We start from the raw sequence: 20,502 nt of genomic DNA, 5'->3' as shown, positions 1-20,502 counted from the left end.
CACTCTCCATTTTTAGCAAATCAACCCCTTTTTATTCCTCTAGTTTTAATAAATCCATTCTAATCAAGCAGGATCTTCCGATTCCACCTGTATTAAATTGTATTGTAACTGTACTGTCTGCCCTTGTTGTAAAGTGCTGTGCAAACTGTTTGCATTATATAAATCCTGTAGAATAATAATAGAAATAAAATATAGCATGTGTACTTCAGTTCAAATATTTTGCTCAGAAAGATTTCCCTGTATTGCCAGTAGTAACCAGTTCAGTGACATGTGAAGTTTTGCATTCCATCTAAAGCTGGGCATACATATATAGATTTTTCAGTATTGCCCGAGTTTCATTATACAGGACGAATAGACCAATCTCCCGCAGCAGCTATTGTATTTTAAAAACAGATGTATGGGATTTTTTTTTTACAATCGTACTTACCTAGGTGGATGCAGCATCGGTCCGATGCTGCATTTGTCCCCCCCTGCCTCCAACACTGAGAATCAAGCGAGCAAACTCTGCCAATCACTCAGTTTTCAGGGCTCCATGAGCAGAGAGCAAGCTCTGCACCCCTGAACTGTGGAGGGGGCTGGGGCAGCCAGCTCAGGCTGTCAGCGGCTCGCTGTCTGCTGAAAAATAGGCTTCACCCCACCCCCCACATTTGCTGAAAACAGGTCATAGGAGTGCAGAACAAAGTGCGATCCTGTGATCCACAGAAGTACAGACAAGCAAGCTTTGGTTGTACTTCTTTAGGAGCTGGCAAAATACCCAATCAGTGCTTGCACCTAACTGGATATGATCACTGATTGGCTGACAAGCTTCTGCCCAGCTCCTTTGATGTATCAGTCAAGGGATGTTGGACATGGCTAACATTGCTACCCACTTAGCAAATTGTGGATAGTTCATCAGGAACTGGCCGAAATGCGTTCTGTGCGGGGCCATACTACCATACTACCCATACAGATAAGGGGCATCTGTAGATAACAGTAAACTGTGCTGCTTTGACTAAAGTTGCACAACTCCCTTGCTATAGGTGTAGACCATTTATGTACTTCAGGAAGCCTGGCTAGAATACTTCCAGAGATGGCAGTATCTCGATCTGCCTTGTTGCCAGGACGTTGCTAAGACACTCCTAGCTGTTACTGTTCATTTCCACTATCACAGGAATGAGCTCTCAAATTCTGAGCTCAGAGCTACTGTATCAGGGGAGAGCAAGCGCACGTGAGGGGGTTTTGAATCAAAGAAAGAGCTCACTCCTGTGATGGTGGAGGTGAACAGTAACAGCTGGTTGGGTCTTAGCAATGGCCTAGCAACAAGACAGGACAGGGTGATGACATCAGTGGGAGTTTTCAGTCAGGCTTTGTGAGCTATGTAAATGGCCTACACACCGTTTTTACCTACAGATAGCCCCGGTGTGCATTGGCAGTTGAACTATGCTTTCCAAGGGGGTTCAAGATAATACACACCTGGCAACCCATCATAAAGCACTGAGAAAAATGCCAAATCTGGACTATCTCAGAATAAGGGGAACGGAGTTGAGGTTCTGACTTTAACACATCTACAGCGTTTCCTAGATCACACTAGCTATTCAATGACTGACTTTGCGTTTAAAATGGGGTTGCTCTTTACAAAACTGAGAGAAAGAATGCCACCGATTGCTATGGTAACAAGAAAAACGGGATCATTTTTCCTTCAAATACTTCTATGCATTAAACACAATATATTGTAAAATAAAAAAGGATTGCTATAATAAGAAAGAGGCTGAGGCACGATTCACTGTCTCCATATCCTCAACACAGCAACCCACAAACACAGCAGCACATAGAGGATCGCAGAGCGGCCAATTAGGGAGGAAACAAAGAAAGTGTATGGTGAGATTGCCTCTGCTTATGACATACAGGGCTGTCCCTCTTATGCAACAGGATCTATGAAGACAGTGATAAACAAGAAGGCTTGCTGTAATCTGCCAGCAGGGAAGGGAACATTAGCAAAATGAAATGGAGGCAGGGAGGGATGAAGAGAAGAAAGCTTGCTTACCTAAAAAGGTGTTTGAAATATATTCGGAAACTTGGTTGCCAGACCGGCTCATTTCTGATAGGTGGGTGAGCTCCCGATTGAGCATTCTTTTGAACTGTAAACAAAAGAAAAATAATCAGGCGTTAATACGTACATACATAAAGACTATATATCTTTAGAAGAAATTGGTCTTAAAAGAAACACTCAGGCTGGGTTCACACTATTGCGAATTGGATGCAGAATTCTCCACATCCAATTTTCGATAGCAGGAGATTGTGAATGGCTCTCTATGGAGCCGGTTCACATATCGCCGATGCGGCTCTGGTGCGAATTTGCACAGGAGCCCTGTGCATCTTTTAGTCTGTTTCAGTTTCAAATTCAGGCCAAAATTCAGGCTGAAATTGGACCTGAAATGGTGAACCAGGACACACAGGATCCCTGCTGGGAGCCGCTTCGGTATTAGGTGTGAACTGAGCCTAAAGCTGGCCATAGGTGGTGTCAGTTTTTTGGGTTCAACAAAGAAAAACTAACCAGATACCCCCATACACACATTGGAGGTTGATAAGGAATTCACTCTAGCTGACAGCAGGCAGATGTTACAACACACTGATCAGCGACGCCGGCTTTAGCCAGCTATGCTGATCGATCGCCATTTATCCAACAAGGCGGTTGTAGATGATGGCAATTTCCTGTAGCAGCTACCAAGGCCTCCAGGAATCACAGCAAGGTAAGCTCAGTCTCCTAAACACTGGCAAATACATACAGGAGGTGAGAAGGAATCACACAGGCCATTAAGGTGACATTACCATGCTAAAGTGTTTTGACAATGAAAAGAAAATCTGCTACGGGCAACTGAAATGTTTGCTGGACAATTTGGCGTGTTAAAGAAAATGGAATAATACTGGCTCTACTGGCAGGATCAACAGATAATAAAACAGTTACAGGTAGAGAAGAGAAAAACCAACAGTGATAGCTAATGCCATTGACAGACTGCATCACGTGGGTTATTATTTTCCAACTATAGGAATTACAGAAACACTACCATAGAGTGGATCCCCACACTGCAGGAATTATGATTGTTAAGTCTAGGTGTAGAGGAATAAGGTGTAATAACTCACTCCTGACTCCGAATGGCTTCCTCCGTCAGTGCGACCATTCCCTCGAAGCCTCTTCTCTAAGGTGCTCCAGGCCGCAGTCGCATAATGAGGTCATCAAGCACAAAGTATGATGCAGGCCAATGGTCTAGATTTTTTTTTCTTTAATTCCTGGAGTTGTGTTTTAGGCTTCTTTCACATTTGCCTCTTTTGATGGCCATTTTTTATGAATCCCATGACATGTGGACTGTTCATTAAGCCATTAGATCCATGTTTATGGGGCATACTTCAGGGTACATCTGTGGGAAGGGCTACGTTTGCCCGCACAGGTGTTCCGGGCATCCATGTGCAGGCTGTCCCATTCATGTCTACTGGGATGAAGTGACTTGTGTGTCATATGGGTGCGCATCCCCGAGCGTACGAGTTGGGGTACAGGCACCCACATGCATGCCAGATTGGGGCATTAGCTGTGTCCCAGCAGACATGAATCAGACTACCTGCAGGCGGATGCACAGATGTACACTCAAGTTCTTCTGTGAGAACAAGGCCTTACTTGGACTGAGCATATTGCTTACTATTATTGCATCATACAGACAACCTCTAGTCGTGGAATTGTCTTATTACTTCAAACACCCAATCATGCTACACAAAAAAAAAAAAAAAAAAAAAAAAAAAAAAAACCTCCAAAAAAGGGGAATTCTAGGAAAAATTATAGTCTACTATAAAACTTTGGCCACCTCATATCCTTTAGGTAATTAGTCTCTCTCAAACTCCTGACAGGGGACACTTATTTAAATATTTCCTTACAGACCGTATTTTATATATATTTTTTTCTTCAGGAAAAACTACTATTATGCCCTGTACACACAGTCGGAAATTCCGCCCACAAAATCTGTCGGATTTTTTCCAACGGATTTTGTCCTAAACTGGTGTTGCATACACACGGTCGGACAAAGTTGTCAGAAAATCCAATAGTTCGGAACGTGATGACGTTTGTTCGCTACGATGGGACTACGTTAAGGCTAGTAGCCAATAGCTTTGGTCTCGTAATTTGATCTGAGCAAGTGTGGCACTTTGTCCGATCGGAATTCTCTACAAACGATCAGAAAAAGTCAGATCGGATTTTTTTGTAAGAAAAATTTGAGATCCTGCACTTACATTTTTTCCATCGGAATTTCTGACGGAAAAAGTCTGATAGAGCCCACACACATTGTTCTGATAAAGCTTCTTCGGTACTAGAAAAAAACTATAATGCCTTGTACCCAAGGTCAGAAATTCTGACGAAAAAGGTCCGATCGGATTATATTGTCGGAAAATCCGATCGGACCTTTTTCGTCAGAATTTCCGACCTTGTGTACAAGGCATTATAGTTTTTTTTTAGTACCGAAGAAGCGTTATCAGAACAATGGGATGTTCTGTGCACATATGGAACCTATATCTTTCCATCCACACTATCTATTGACTTAAAGCAGCTTTGGTGAGGTTCAGTCCTTCATGCATCCATGCATTTCTATGCCCTATATTCTGATATTTTGTTTACCATCTTTAAATTAATTGCATGTTTCTTAACATATATGCCCACACTCATGTTCTTACATGTTACTGTATTAATGAAATATTAGCATGAGATACTCATTCCAATCTTGCCACACCATAATTTCCTGAGGAAGCTCTATCGAGTGAAACATGTTGAGCGTGCTTTGCCAAAATATGCCTGTATAGACTAAGCGATTTTTGACATGGATGAATTCTTGTTCTCATGTTTTTTTATCTTTATAAATAAAAATGATTGATTCTATATGTTATTAGTGAGCTTCAATTTCCGTATTAAACACCCGTAGAAATATAAACGGCTCCTAACCTAAACCTCAAACAATCACATGTAAAATAAATGGAATAAGACCAGACCAGTAAAATAATACAAAGCTAATAATCATAGCATTCTATAGTTAAATCGCAAAACACAAGATTTCACCAGCAGCCAGTATTGTAAATAAAACCTGAAATCACGGCTTCATGTCCCTGTAACACCCGAGACCTGTAGGGCAAGACGCTTGTGATGTTTCAGTGTTGGGGAGATACTAGAAGAGTTTAGTCACCTATTGGTTTTTAAATGTCTCTGTCCCTCTGCCCGACTTCTCAGGTCAGTATACCGCTCATGACAAATAAGTGGATCCCACTTAGGCTGGCCATACATGGTCGAATTTTCTTTGGAAAATCAGCAAATTTGTGCGTTTTGTGATCAGCTGGTGCCACCATTGATTTCGAAATTCGGCCAACCAAGCCTTCAATTTCACCTAATTTTGCTACAGAAAAGAATTTTTGTGGCTGAGAATCTTTTCTTTCCGGCAATGTTCTTTTCTTGCACATGTGCATTTTTATTTCCGATTACATTTCTTGCACGATTCTCCCATCATTGATTAGAAAATCTTTTGTTTTTCAAAAAGTTTCCAACATGTCTGATTACTCAAATTTGATTGCCGCACAAAAATCGGCTGTTGCTGCAGCCCACTAATGGTGCGAAATACGAACAAAAATTCTTAGATAAGATTTTCGAAAGAAAATTCTTTTGCAATTCGAACCATGTATGGCCTGCCTAAGTGTTGGCTATTAAAATGCATTTTATTTTCCAAAGAATGTAACAGATGGAAGGGAAATTAAGATGAGAAATAACAGGGCAAGAAAACATGGTGGCAATGTCTCACTACTGGAGTCCTTAATGGCCCATACACATGATATCAAATCTTATGACTTTTGTACAGTTGTCGTTCGAAAATACAATACATCACTTCTGAATTTTATTTTGTTGTACGAGAATTTGTCAGTTTAGTAACCTCTTTATTTTTGATATGAGACTACCATGCAAAAAAAAAAAAAAAAAAAAAAAAAAAAAAGGATGCTCATTTGTCCGATAATCTCATCGTAAGTACCAGGCATAAGGCAGCGCATAATGAATCTTCGAGGTGGATGAGGGAATCCTGCCCACTGTGACATTATAATCTAACAGCTGAGAGACTTCAATGCCATCAGAATTTACAGATCAGCACTGCAGGCTATAGCCAACAGTGCTGATCAAGTGGGGAAAATCTGACAGGGCAGTTGTACATCAATGAGTAGGATCCATAGACTTCTCCATGCCTTATTGTCAAGAAGGCACGGAGAAGTCTATGGATCCTACTCATTGATAATTCTATACAGTGTTTTGTATCCATTACGGATCCTACAGATCACAATTTTAGATCCACACTTCCATGTCTTTTCTATTGGGTATCTGTTGACCTTGTTAGTTTAGTAGGGTGTTCCTGTCTGTTCAATTATTTGTAATCTTTTTTTTTATTCTAAACTACTGCCTCATTTTGTGCCCACAAAGTCAGCTTTGCTTTGATAGAGTTTATTTTAACTCATTCAATCCTTTCATATAACACATTGGAAACTTTCTGATTGAAAATTATGAATAATGTTAGGACCACATTCAATCCAAGTGCAAGATTTTTCCAATTAAAATTCCCTTTCCACATCCCTAGATGGCCAATCTGCCCATTGTTCAACCAAATGGCCTCATGTGCTTCACTGGAAGTAATTAGGTAGACAGGTGTGCTACAGATTTCATGTAAGGATTTGTTCCACTTTATATTTAGTGTCTTATATAAATGTGAGCTAGAAAGGTGTTTATTAAAGTACATTGTGCAATATGCAACAAGAGTCATTCTTCAATGTTAATAGTGCTCACTGTTCTAATCGGTGAAAAAAGTATCAGTGATGAGCACAAATGGAGGCGGGAAGGTGTAGGGAAGAAATGTAAGACATAGTGCTGCTAGCAGAAATAGAGGAAAATAAAATAAACTGTGAAACACAGAATCTATCTATATAAAGGCTAGGCACTCCTGGAACATGGATATCTAGAAGTTCCTGCATGCAGCTGGCTTTGGAGCTAGGGATTGTAGTACTACAATCACTGTAAAGAGAGTGCTGGTCTGCCCGTGCCTGTACTTGTGCATGTGATGCCCACCAAATACCTACCTTTTGACATGTAATCCTAGTCATTAATGTTTGTGCGGCTACATCCCATTGGTATTCAAGCTTTTTTGTAGGGCCAGCCAACCCAATATTTATTATATAACCACAGGCTGTCAGGGTGCTTCATTCCTGGCTAATTACATTAATTAGACAAATAAAATAAAAAAACGATGTTTGGTTGGTATGGATTGTTGCACTTTAACACAGTTTTTTCCCCTTAGAAAAAGGTGCATGTGTGTTAGCCCCATTATTGTTCTGAGGCCCCTAGATGAAGGAAGCTATAAAGCTCTGTACACAGGAGCAGAATGTCGGGAGACATTTGCTGGTTCAAAAAAACAATAAAAACAAAACACAAAAAAAAAACAGCCATCATTCTGCCTGTGTGTATGTCGGTCTGTCTGACAGAAGTTGGGCGTGCATGCTAGAAAACCAGGGGCTGACCGTCTCCAGATCAGCACTCTCAGACAATGGCAGAGAGCACTGATCAGAGTGACGTCACCTTGGCAGAATACAATAGCTCAGTGGGGGGAGATCGCTGGACTAAGCTCGCATGGCTAGTACAGTGTCTCCGATCGGAGCAGTCAGGTTTTTTTTTTCGTGCAACAAGTAGATAGGCCTGTTCCAGGTCTACCTGCACCACCCGCAGATAAGAATCTGGCGCTAGATTCATACCTAGTTAACAAAGGGGGTTTCTAAATTTTCTATATTGAAAACTACCACAGATCCTCAACGGTCTACCGGTAACCAGGCAGAAAGCTTACCTGACCCACATACTATTTGGGCAAAACGTGTCTATACATAGTTGGTGAGGTTGAATTGAGACACCAGTCTATCCAGCTATATGCCTAGCTGATAAGCCCAGCAATTTCAGGGTTTTCAGACATCCTCCTCCCTCCTGCTCTCAGCTGAGCGAGTGTCAGAGGGAACTGGTGTAAGCATCTCCAGCTCTCCTGCTGTGTCTCCTGTCCCATTTGATAACTAGCAGCATGAGCTCAGTTTTCTCAGTTTAGAAGGGTGCCATACTAATCCAATAAAAACTCCATATTGATACACTGAATTCAGGCAAAAGTATACCAAAAGTATACACTGAAAATACACTGAATAGATACATTGTATGCAGCTAAGAGTATACTGTATTAATACACATTCTTTGCAGCCATGGATATATCATGGATACACCACCTTATGCAGCTAGGCACATTCTGTACAGATACATTGTATGCAGCCAGAAGTATACTGTTTTGATACATTGCATGCAGCCAAGAGTATACTAAGTGAATACAATGCATGCAGCCAGGGGTAGTCTGTATACACACACACAAAATATATGTTGTCGGGGGGTATATTGTCTAGATGCAATGTATGCACTCAGGAGTATACTGCATGGATACATCATATGTAGTCAAGGGTATAGTGCATGGATACAAGTATGCAGACAGGAGTATACTGTATATAAAATTCTATGAAGTCAGGAATATACTATATGGATACAATGTATGCCATCAGGGGTATACTATTGGATAAAAAGTATAGAGTTTACTGCGTAAATACAATGTATGCAGTCAGGGGGGTACTGTATATATACACAATGTATCCTGTATAATAATATTATGCTGTCAGGAGCATCCTGTATGTATATAATGTATCCAGTCATGAGTATATTATATTGATACAGGGGTATACTGTATGTGCATAGTGTTCAGTCAGGAATATACTGCATGAATACAAGTATGCAGACACGAGTATACTGTATATATACACATTGAATGCAGTCAGGGACATACTGTATGGATACAATGTATGCTGTCAGGAGTACACTGCGTGGATACAATTAATGCAATCAGAATGATACTGTGTACCGTATATACTCGAGTATAAGCCGAGATTTTCAGCCTCTTTTTTGAGGCTGAAAGTGCCCCCCTCGGCTTATACTCGAGTCATCGCTGTCTGTCTGCCCGATCAGCGTGTCGAGCAGACAGACAGCGGCCATTCTAGGATTCAAAGGCCGCGCCTCCGTCTCCGCCTTCGCCTGTGATAGGCGGAACACTGAATTTCCCAGCAGTCTGTGTTCCGCCTATCACGGACGTCCTCTCATCCTCGTCCGTAGTATGAGGATGAGCGGACGTCCATGATAGGCGGACCACTGACTGCTGGGAAATTGAGTGTTCCGCCTATCACGGACATCCGATAGGCGGAACACTCAATTTCCCAGCAGTCAGTGGGAAATTGAGTGTTCCGCCTATCACCGACGGAGGCGCGGCTTTTGAATCCTAGAATGGCCACCGACGAAGAGCTGCGGGACGGGCCGGGACGCAGGCCGGGACGGGACGCAGGCCGGGACGCAGGCCGGGACGGGACGCAGGCCGGGACGGGACGCAGGCCGGGACGGGACGCAGGCCGGGACGGGACGCAGGCCGGGACGGACACAGGCTGGACGGACACAGGCAGGCTGGACACAGGTAGGCTGCACGGACACACACACACACACACACACACACACACACACACACACACACACACACGGATGCATGCACACACAGGGATGGATGGATACACACGGATGCATGGACACACACACACACACACGGATGCATGCACACACACAGGGATGGATGGACACACACACACACGGATGCATGGACACACACACACACACACGGATGCATGGACACACACACACACACACACGGATGCATGGACACACACACACACGGATGCATGGACACACACAGGGATGGACGACACACAGGGATGGACAGGCATGTCTCACCCTCGGCTTATACACGAGTCAATAATTTTTTCCAGTTTTTTGGGGGTAAATTGGGGACCTCGGCTTATATTTGGGTCGGCCTATACTCGAGTATATACGGTATATACACAATTTATGCTGTAAGGAGCATCCTGTATGTATTGTATTGATACGTATTGTATTGATACGGGGGTATACTGTATGGATATACATAGTGTTCAGTCAGGAGTATACTGCATAGATACAAGTGTGCAGACAGGTACTATAATGCATATATAGATTTGATTCAGTCAGGAAAATACTGTATGGATACAATGTATGCCATCAGTGGTATACTGTTAGATACAATGTATGCAGTCAGGAGTATACTGTATATATAGATTTGATTCAGTCAGTGATACAATGTATCCAGCCATAAGCATATTGTATTGATATGCATAGTGTTCAGTCAGGAGTATACTGCATGGATACAAGTGTATACTGCATATATAGATTTGATTCAGGGCTATAATGTATGCAGTCAGGAGTATGCTGTATGGATACAACGTATACAGCCATGAGCATATTGTATTGATTCAGGGGTATACTGTATGGATATGCATAGTGTTCAGTCAGGAGTGTACTGCACAGGTAGGTGATATTCCATGAAGGTTGGCCGATTGCATGTTACAATGCAGTCAGCTGAATTCTCCCTGCATGATGCTCAGTTATGACTAAATGGCTTTGTCTGAATTCCAAAAAAGCATTAGAGCCATACTGCACGGCTGCACCTCCTTTCTGTGGGGTCCACACTAGAATTCCACCCTCCCTCTTTAATTCAGTAGCTTTTTTTTCACATTCATTATATACACAATGTGATCCAAATGCACAGAAGCATCAAGTGACTTTCCCTGGAAGAACAGTGGGAAGGATTCTCCATACTAAGGCTGTACCTGTATGTGTGCTCTGGCAGACCTGACACAATGAGGAGCACAATGGTGCTTCCCTTCACAGGGATGTTCATACAAATCCCACTCATCCCTAACACATCTGATTAATAAGAACCAGTCACCCATGCTGAGAGTCCCTTTCAAAGTGTGTGAAATGCTTGAATCTATAAAATGCCAGCAGAACTGAGTCCAATGAAGGGGAATCCCTTTCTACACCCTCAGCTGAATGTGCTGACTAAATCCAGGCTCCCACGCAGGGGCTGTGCGCAGAGATAGGATGAAAGGTGTGCACGGCGCTCTGAACACAGCACAGAATGGCTGACAAAGCCTCAACCTGAAAAATGCTGACATGGATGGAACACCGACATGTCCACACCATTTTCTTTGCAGGGAAGGAGCCAAAAACAGTATCTGGGATTATTGCAACATATTGGCTCAGTGGTTAGCATGTCTGCCTTGTAGCACTGGGGTTTTTGCAGCAAACCTTGGCCAGGACACCATATCCATACAGTATGCATGTTCTCCCTGTGCTTGGGTGGGTTTCTTCCCACACTCCAACCACATGCTGGTAGGTTAATTGGGCCTCATATGTGTATGCATGTGGGGTAGGGGGCAAAGACTGGCTCAAGATGGTTTGAAATCTGGGGGTTTTTTTTTTGTTTTTTGTTTTGTTTTTTCAAAAAAGGAATCATCTACGGCCAGCTTTAGATTGTAAGCTCCTTAATGGCACTTATGTCAATGTACCATATGTAAAGGCACTGTGTACATTTTTGGTGCTGCAAAAAAAAAAATCTGTAATAAACAAGCATCCACCAATAGCCTGTCAACAATCCCTCTATTACCTACTTATTGGGTTAATAGGTAGCCATCTTTTTTTTTTTGTTTAACTGCCTGCCATAAATTTCCAAAATGGATCCTTAAACTAGCATATGATTAACAAAAAAAAAACAGAATAGGTAAAACATCCTCTGATCAGCAGGAAAACCTGAACAGTTGTCTCTTTTCCTAACTTGGCAGATCTGATTGTCCATCCAAAGCCTCACCAGTCCTGTTTTGCAATTTTTTTAGGTGATGAAAGCCTTTATTGAAAGCCTAATGATCCCTCTGGGTTTTGCAGACCTTCAATACCTGAGCACTTATTAGCATGCTACAGCCCCAGCACAACAACCAGGCAGGTATGATACCTCTCAATAAGAGATGGACGGTGAATGCAGCATCAGGACTGAGACTAGCTGCAAGGACAGAGGTGGCACAAGCTTCTACCTTCTCATAGGAGAGCAATGCCCATTGATTATAATTTGATTGAATCCCCTGACCTCTACGAGGACTCTAAGAATAGGTGTGATCAATACTCAATGATTGTACACAATATAATTGGTTTAGATGAAGGTTTCATATTGCTCCCTAACTCCTGAGTCAATAAGCAAACTATTAGTGTAACAAATGAATGTAATCAGGGGTAGGCCACGGAACCAACTGAATCAGCAAGCCACAGATAATCAGATGTTTCGTTTACAACGCTAATTCTCCAAATTGGAGATGGGGGGGCACACGGTGACTCGTGCATTTCCTATTTTTTGAAAAACTTTAAAATAGGAGGTGCTTCCAACAAGGTGTAAACGATCCCCAGGAATCCATTGTAAACAATCTACCTTGTAAAAATCTGGCCATACAGGAATAGAAAAACAAACAAAAATTTGTACAAAAATCAAAACACACACTTTGGATTAAACATTCTATGGCCCAATCATTGCATCGGAAATTTTCCTGAAAATGTCAAAATGTTTCTGATCATTTTCTAACATTAAACATAATTTTTTCTGATTGATTACTACTACCCCTATTGCTCATGTGCATTTCACTTGCATGTTTTTCAAACAAAACACTTGAAAAATGTTAATTTGTGCATTTTTTGATCTTGATGCGCAGTAAGCACACTAACCATACAAAAATCAAACGATCGACTCCATTTTTGTTTTCCATTTGTGTATGGTCAGCTTAAGATATAAGGTTAGTGCATGAGCAGCAGCATCAACACATCCCTTCCTATGTACAGTAAACAGTCGCACTCCCCCTAATCATTATTATCTCATGTTACAGGGATACAGCAGACTCTGCTTGTGCAATCACATCAGCATCTGACAGTCCGTGCAATCATAAGGAGCAAAGATGGAATCTGGAAGTGTAGTCAGTTCTGCACAATCAAACCGTACCGCATGCTGACATCATTTACCTTGATGTAGCCCCAAGACACAGACAGCAAATAGTTGGCTTCAGGCATTTTGATTGAGAGATTGTTTACCAACACAGAAGAAAAAAAAAAAAAAAAGGGTACGATTAAAAAAAGAAAAAAAAAATGTAAGAAATCAGAATTCGGAAAGAAGTCAGCAGGAAAATTCCCTTGTGTCACTTAGTTCCCGAGTTGGCTTTAGGTACAGAGGCTGCATTGTGGCGTACAATCCCTTTGATTGAAGCTGTATGAAAGCCATTTGTACAGATCCATAGGGTGCTGGTAGTCCAGGAGGAAGAGCAGCAAGCAGGCGGTTAGGCGTGAATAGAAATCCTCCGAGCTGGGAATCAGCATGTTTCCTGTCTTCCAGGTCCTGATGAATTATGGATGCCAAGATGCTCTCCTGCTAAGAAGACTTTTTGTGCCAACAGCACAAAATAGGCACCTTCAAGGAAAGCCATACACAGTGCAGAAAGGACACACCCACAAGTCATTCAAGCAGCCAATCAGTGAACTTCTTAAGTCACTTTGTTTGTGATAAACACAGCATTCTGCACAGGGCGTTCTGATTGGTGGAAGATGCTAAATCTCCTCGGAACATTGTTATTCTCTCCTCTCCTGGAAGTGACATTTAGTAATGGAATCCTTGTAGCAGCAGCTCGTCACCCAGAAGATTAATTAGCACACTTCTTCTTTTGTGCTTTCTAATTTGCCTGATGTTTTCTGGAGAGGCGGGCACCGGTCCCGGCCGCTGTCAGACATTCCCAGGTGATTTGCAGGGATTTAGAACAAGCTGCACATAGAATATGTATGAGCATAGAACACAGCCAGGAAAGGGACCGCCTACCAACACTGAGCTGCTGGGATCAGGAATCTACATCTCCTCCGATAGGCTGATGCATATTACCTGGAAAGGACAGCCAATGGTGGGAACCTTCTAGGAGGGCACCCTAAAGGTGACCATACACCTTATCTGAATAGACACATCTCCTTCAAGGTGGCAATACACTAAAAAATCTGATTGTACCATCTCCCGCCCTTTATCTGGCCATACACTATACAATCAGATTGTACCGTCTCCTTCCCTTTATCTGGCCATACACTATGCAATCTGATTGTACCATCTCCCTCCCTTTATCTGGTTATACACTATACAATCAGATTGTACAATCTCCTTTAGCTACTTCAATACCAGACGCTTTCATCCCCTTCCTGACCAGGCTCATTTTCAAATTTTTACACTGTCACACTTGGAATGCCAATTACTCAGGCATGACGTTGGTGACAGATAGAGCTTTCACCTGGTGTTTAAAGCGGAGTTCCATCCAAAAAATTAACTTCCGCTGTCCGGATTCCCACATTCTGCACCTTTCGGGGGGGGGGGGGGGGGGGGAGCAGATACCTGTCTAATAAAGGTATTTGCTCCCAATTCCAGCGAACTACGTCATGTCTGGTGCCTCCTCTGTCCCCCCGCTGTCTTCTGGGAGACACACAGGTCCCAGGAGAAAACAGGGACCACTCAGAATGCGCAGCGCCACTCACGCATGCGCAGTAGGTAACCAGGCTGTGAAGCCGCAAGGCTTCACTTCCTGATTTCCTTACTGCAGATGCCAGCGCCTCAACCCGGGAGCCGAGGGATGGGTCGGCCTCAGGTGAGGACATCACGGGCGCCCTGGAAGGGTAAGTGTCCTTATTTTAAAAGTCAGCAGCTGCAGTATTTGTAGCTGCTGACCTTTCATTTTTTACCAAAAAAATGCATTTTCCTTCGTTTGTTCTAAAACTTTGTAAATAAATAATCTTTCTTCATAGACTTAGGCCAAAATTTATTCTACTACATCTCTGATAAAAAATAACCCAAATTAGTGTTTAAAGATGAACTACAGTCTGCTGACATAATTCGTAATAAAAACATCTTTGCCATTCTGAAGCTTCCCTCCAACCACTTTGCATATTATTTTATATATACTATGATTCTGTACTTGTCAAATATGCTTCAGAAATCTCCCTCCGCTGAGTCTGGCTGCATCCATTTTAACTGTGGGCAGCTGAAGCTGCTGCTTGATCACTTCCTGGATTTGCACAGAGGAACTCCTCCAGTTCTGCAGCTCTCATTGGCCCTCTTATGACTCATCCCCCCCCCCCCCTCCCTTCCTAGCAAACTCTCAGGAGAGTGAGAGAAAGCTGTGCATGAGTACATAAGCCAAAGCTTTTTACCAGACAAAAAACAGGAAGTGGGCTGTATAAGGTATTTACTGGCAGAAAAAAAATGTTTTACTATCTAAAGTTAAAACAACAAGGGCAGAAGATAGATGAAAAGTTTAAAAGTAAAAAAAAAAAAAAACACGACTGAAGGTCCACTTTAAAGGGGTTGAAAAGGTTGTTTTTTGTTTTTGTTTTTTAAATAAAAATAAAAAAACATTGTAAACTTACCTGGCTCTGCGGATTGATTTTGCACAAAGCAGCCCTGGTCCTCCTCTTCTGGGGTGCCCTTCTGGTTCTCCTGGCTCCTCCCCTTCAACAGGTGCCCCACAAAAAAAGGGGGCCTCCCATACGGGCGCACACCCGAGTCCTTCTGCTGTGTCCATTGAGACAGACAGTGGGATTCGGCCCAGTTCCCCCACGTCACTGGATTTGATTGATGGCAGTGGGAGCCAATGGCCAATCTGTCCAATGAGGAGAGAGACTGGGCTTGTGCACATCGCTGGAATGGATCGGGCTCAAATAAGAATGGGGGGGGGTCTGGGGGGAGATCCAGCAACAAAGGTTCTGCACCTTGGTGCATAGAATGCATAAAAACCTTGAGGCTTTACAACCACTTTAGCTCCAGGCGATTTCAGACACGTTTTGTTTACATGTAACAATCAGTACTTTTTGCTAGAAAATGTCTTAGAGACCCCAAAACATATATTGTTTTTTTAAAGTAGAGGCCCTAGAGAATTAATTGGTGGGATTTGCAACTTACCATTTTATATCCACAGCGGAGGTCTAGTACTAGAATTACTACCCATGATCTGATATTTGCGGTGATACCTCACATGTTTGGGATGAACAATGTTTGTGTGCGTGCTGACCGATGCGTGCCTTCACCTTTGCGCACGAGCACAGGGGTTGGGGACACTTTTTTTTAATTATTAATTTATTGTATTTATTTTTTAACTGTTACTTTCACTTTTGATCACTTTTATTGCTGTTACAAGGAATGTAAACATCCCTTGTGACAGGTACTCTTTATGGAGGGATCTGGGGTGGTCAAAAGAGCCCCAAATCCCTCCTCTGCACCTAAAAGCATTCAAAACACCAAGATCAGCGTTTTTGAATGCTTTTATTTTTAAATGGCGCTGGTTCATCGCTTTCAGGTAAGTGCTATGAAGACCTGATCAAAGCCTATCCTGGCTGGTTGTTCAGGTATCCCGGTGGGACGGTAGAGCCAGAGCGAGCTACGGAAGGTGGCGGGAGGGAGGGTATGGGGACGTCCTCTCCTGCTGCTTTTAACAGCAATCAAGCGTCTAGTCAGCCGCTCCGATTACTCCTACAAGCGAGCCACTGGCTTTAAAAGATGGCGTCGGCACAATGCCTGCAGCCATTATCCCAGTACAACCACTTGAAGATGTACTTTTGATAAATGATTGATTGTTCCTAAAAAAGAAAGTCAACAACCCATTTGATCAATATGACACACACCGGGAAGTGGCTTTCGATTTATATTTAGGATACGATCATAACTTACGATTGTAAGTCATCAATCACATCCCTGTTTTCATCATGTAATCTCCTACTCTGATCAAAACACAATTGTATTTATGAAAAAGGGATCTCAGTGCTGCTGATTGATGAAAAATGATTGATAAAATACCACCTTGGACAATCAACTTAGTTTCATCAATCCCTTTGAAATGGAGTCTAAATTGATCAGAAGGGAAGTTCTGGCTTTCCGGTTGTTTGCGGATTTGACCATTTTGATCAAATCACACAAAAAGCATGTGGGCATTATAAAGGAGATTGTATTTTCACTGTACAATTATATTGTATAGTGTATGGTACACTATACTATCCGATTTAAAGAAAAAACTTTGGTCTAAAAATTGATTTTAAAATCAAGATCAATTTTTGTTCCAATCAGTGAAAATCCATGCTATTCCTACTTATGCTTAAATCTGTTCCCACCCCCTTCTAATTCCTATTCTAACTAGCTTGTGAAAGAACGATCACTACACCTACCTATTCTGAGGCTGCTCTGGTGCGGTTATGTGATCGGTTTCCAGTGGAGGCTTCAGGGGAGAGCGAGGACAGCCTACAACGGGTGTCATAACCGCCCAGACATTTCAGCCATTGTCGCCAATCTCTCCTCTACACTGAAGCCAGCCGCTGGGAAGATCACGTAAGTGGACCAGAGCACTCTCTGAAAAGGTAAGTATAAGCATCTTCCTTCTACAGGGTGGTTAGCACAGGATTTAGAAAGGGAGGAGGGAGCAGGTTTAGGCATAGTTAGCATTAGCCTGCAATTCTACTTTAACAGCCTCCCGACTGCCTCACGCCGTTATACGTCGGCAGAAGAGCAAGTACAGGCAAAATCACTTACCTGTACGTTGCCCTTTAAAAGGCGGTGGGGGCGCTCATACGCCCACGGGAAGCTCCGCGAGTCTGGTCGCTGGTCCCGCGGATTTGATAGCCGCAGGGATACCCACGATCGCCTCATGGAGAGGAAGAACGGGGAGATGCCATTGTAAACAGCATCTCCCCGTTCTGCCTAGCAACAAGTGACACTGATCTCTGCTCCCTGTGTTTGAAGCAGAGATCAGTGATATGTAAAACACAACCATGCCCCTCATAGTTAGCAACACGCCCATAGGACAAAGGTCCCAAAAATGTGTCAAAAATGTCCAATGTGTCTGCCATAATGTAGCAGTCACGATAAAAATCGTTGATCGCCGCCGTTTAAAAAAAAATAATAATAGAAATGCCCTGAAACTATCCCTTATTTTGTAAACACTATAACCTTTGCGCAAACCAATCAATAATTGCTTATTGCCAATTTTCTTACCAAAAATATGTAGAAGAATATGCATCGGCCTAAACTGAGGGAAAAAAAATGTTTTTTTCTATATTTTTAGGGGGTAATTATTATAGCAATAAGTAAAAAAATAACAATTTTTACTTGTAATCAACAAATGTCAGAAAAGGTTTGGTCTTGAAATGGTTAAACTTCCTTCATTTACTCTGGAGTTCTTTCCTTTGATAAAAGAATGAAAAAAGATACTTTGTTTCTACTAATTTGTGTGTTGTGATTAAACATGGCCAGCTGCCTGGACTCCCCCCCCCCCCCCCCCCAGCTGTGAGAACTCTCTGCACTTGTTAAAAGAATTGTGATAGGCTGTTTTGAAGATTGGGAAGAGAAAAAGATTGTGATTTCGATTCTTAACGATTAATTGTGCAGCTCTACAACATATGCTAACAATGTTAAAAGTGGTACACCACTGCCCTATACACATCATACAAAACGCGAGCTAACACCGTACACCCTCCTCACCCGCTGTACTTGCCTCTATGGACACTGAGCTGTCAGTGCCCATCTAGCTGGTGAAGTGGTACGGGAATTTCAAATCCTGCCCTTCTTCCTCTTCTCTGCATAGTGCTTCCGGGATGGATCAGAGCAGTATTTCTCAACTCCAGTCCTCAACAGGTCATGTTTTCAGGATTTCCCCTCAGATGAAACTGAAATAATGGAAAGCTTGAAAACATGACCTGTTGGGCCGCCTTGAGGACTGGAGTTGAGAAACACTAGATCAGAGCAATTCTCTGTGATGGTGCTGACAGGAGAAGGAGAAGGAGAAGGAGAAGGAGAAGGAGAAGGAGAAGAAGAAGAATTTCAAATCCCCAAACCTCTGCACCGGCTGCATGGCACTGACAGCTCATCACTCGTAGAGGCAAAGCCAGGCACACATGGATAGAATTTTGACCAGGTTAGCAGGGATTTACGATCCATGTATGTGGACTGTACTAATAGGCTTCTTACAACCACCCTGTCAAATTTTCCCCACCTGACCAGCAGCGACGGCTGCAGGGGAGAGGAGGGAGCACCAACAGCCAGCACGTGGGAGCCTATGGGTGACATCACCAATTCCCAGCTGTTATTGAGCTCTCACTCCTCTCCTCTGCAGCTGCCGCTGGCTGGCACAGGGGATCACATGACTGAAGCAGAGTGGACTGAAAATAGGTAAGTATATACATCTTCTTTTACACAGGTTAGTCAGCATATGGGCTGGAAGGGGGGGCGGGAGACATTTTTAGGACTATTCCAGATTGAATTCTACGTTAAAGCTTCTAATAATGCGTTTATTGCTGTGCATGTCTTCATGCCTTGGTAAACCTCTCTATTTTTATTTTATTTTTATTACATGGGTGCAACAGGGACACAAAGCAAAAGGAAATTACCCCATAGAATAAAAAGCTGGGAATGACACGATGGCAGAAATGGTCGACTCCCACCACCCTATCCAAAACCAAAGAAAAAGGAAAAGTGAATATTTTTAGCTCGAGCTCCCAGCATGCTTTGCCAGCCATTTCTTAGACCGTTAGAGATGCTAAAGTCCAGTGCCAAAGAATTCTTATTATGTGTCTGAAGGTAAATTGGGCATACTAGGACATTATGCCATACCATTCCTGTACTAAATGGTGACTGGAGGAGTGAGACGTCCCAATTCTTTTCATCCCACTGCCATACACAAAAGCCATCAGAACGGTATTACATTCTTCTCCTAACAATTTTTTTTACCTTATAAGTAGAGAAAATACAATGCTATTGCTTCCGGAAGAGAGAACACAACAGACTGGGGTATATTATTGAAATCAGCAAAATGAAAAATTGTGCCAACGTGGTTAAAAAAAATTTACATTCAAAATTATATGAATGGAGGATCTTCTTTCTCACCACCATGACAGATATAAGGCTCCGTTCACATCATGCAGGTACAATGAAGCATGATCGTGCCCATGCATCATCGCCCGCAGGGCAGCATCTTTATTTCAATGGGTGCCCTATGAGCAAGAAATGTGCAAAAGAAGTCCCTGACCCTTTTGCAAAATCGCACCACACTGAAGTAACTTCATGGTGCTGCAGCACCCTGCATTTTGGCTCACGCTAAAAATGGGCATTAGTGGATACATGGGGTTCCATTAAGAACTAATGTCAACGCCAAGCTTCTGCTAAAGGGCAGTGGGTTTGTGTGTGCGTCAGGATAGTGCACTTTTATGGGCTGTCTTAACACACACAGACAAGTAGCCCAACTTCTTATCTAACATATGTCCCCATGGATCCTATTTATGCACTCAAAAGAAGTCTGGGGCCCTGACATGAGCTTAAAGCGGTAGTAAACCCGATTACATTTTTTTTTTTTTCACACCTGCAAGACAAAAGGCATAATGAGCTAGTATGCACCACATACATATATAATATGTATTTACCGAGTATGTAAATGCTAACA

The 20,502-nt window shown here is 42.6% G+C and overlaps 1 protein-coding gene across 3 annotated transcripts in view; it reads right to left on the bottom strand.

Annotated features, from left to right (window-relative positions):
* PDE4D (phosphodiesterase 4D) overlaps positions 1 to 20,502 on the bottom strand; it is a 756,150-nt gene that overhangs the window by 34,539 nt on the left and 701,109 nt on the right. For 2 of the 3 annotated variants that reach the window (XM_077462687.1, XM_077462686.1), the window contains exon 7: positions 2,024 to 2,117. In XM_077462687.1, coding sequence (XP_077318813.1) covers positions 2,024 to 2,117 — 94 coding nt within the window. Of the gene's footprint in view, positions 1 to 2,023; positions 2,118 to 13,024; positions 13,421 to 20,502 lie in introns of those variants that run through there. The other variant, XM_077462688.1, reaches the window with a different exon arrangement.

This window comes from Lithobates pipiens, unplaced genomic scaffold, assembly GCF_037356315.1.
Source record: "Lithobates pipiens isolate NorthernLeopardFrog02 unplaced genomic scaffold, aLitPip1_a1.2 Scaffold_3, whole genome shotgun sequence".
NCBI classification, from domain to species: Eukaryota; Metazoa; Chordata; class Amphibia; order Anura; family Ranidae; genus Lithobates; species Lithobates pipiens.
This window is presented reverse-complemented; position numbering and strand designations above follow the sequence as displayed.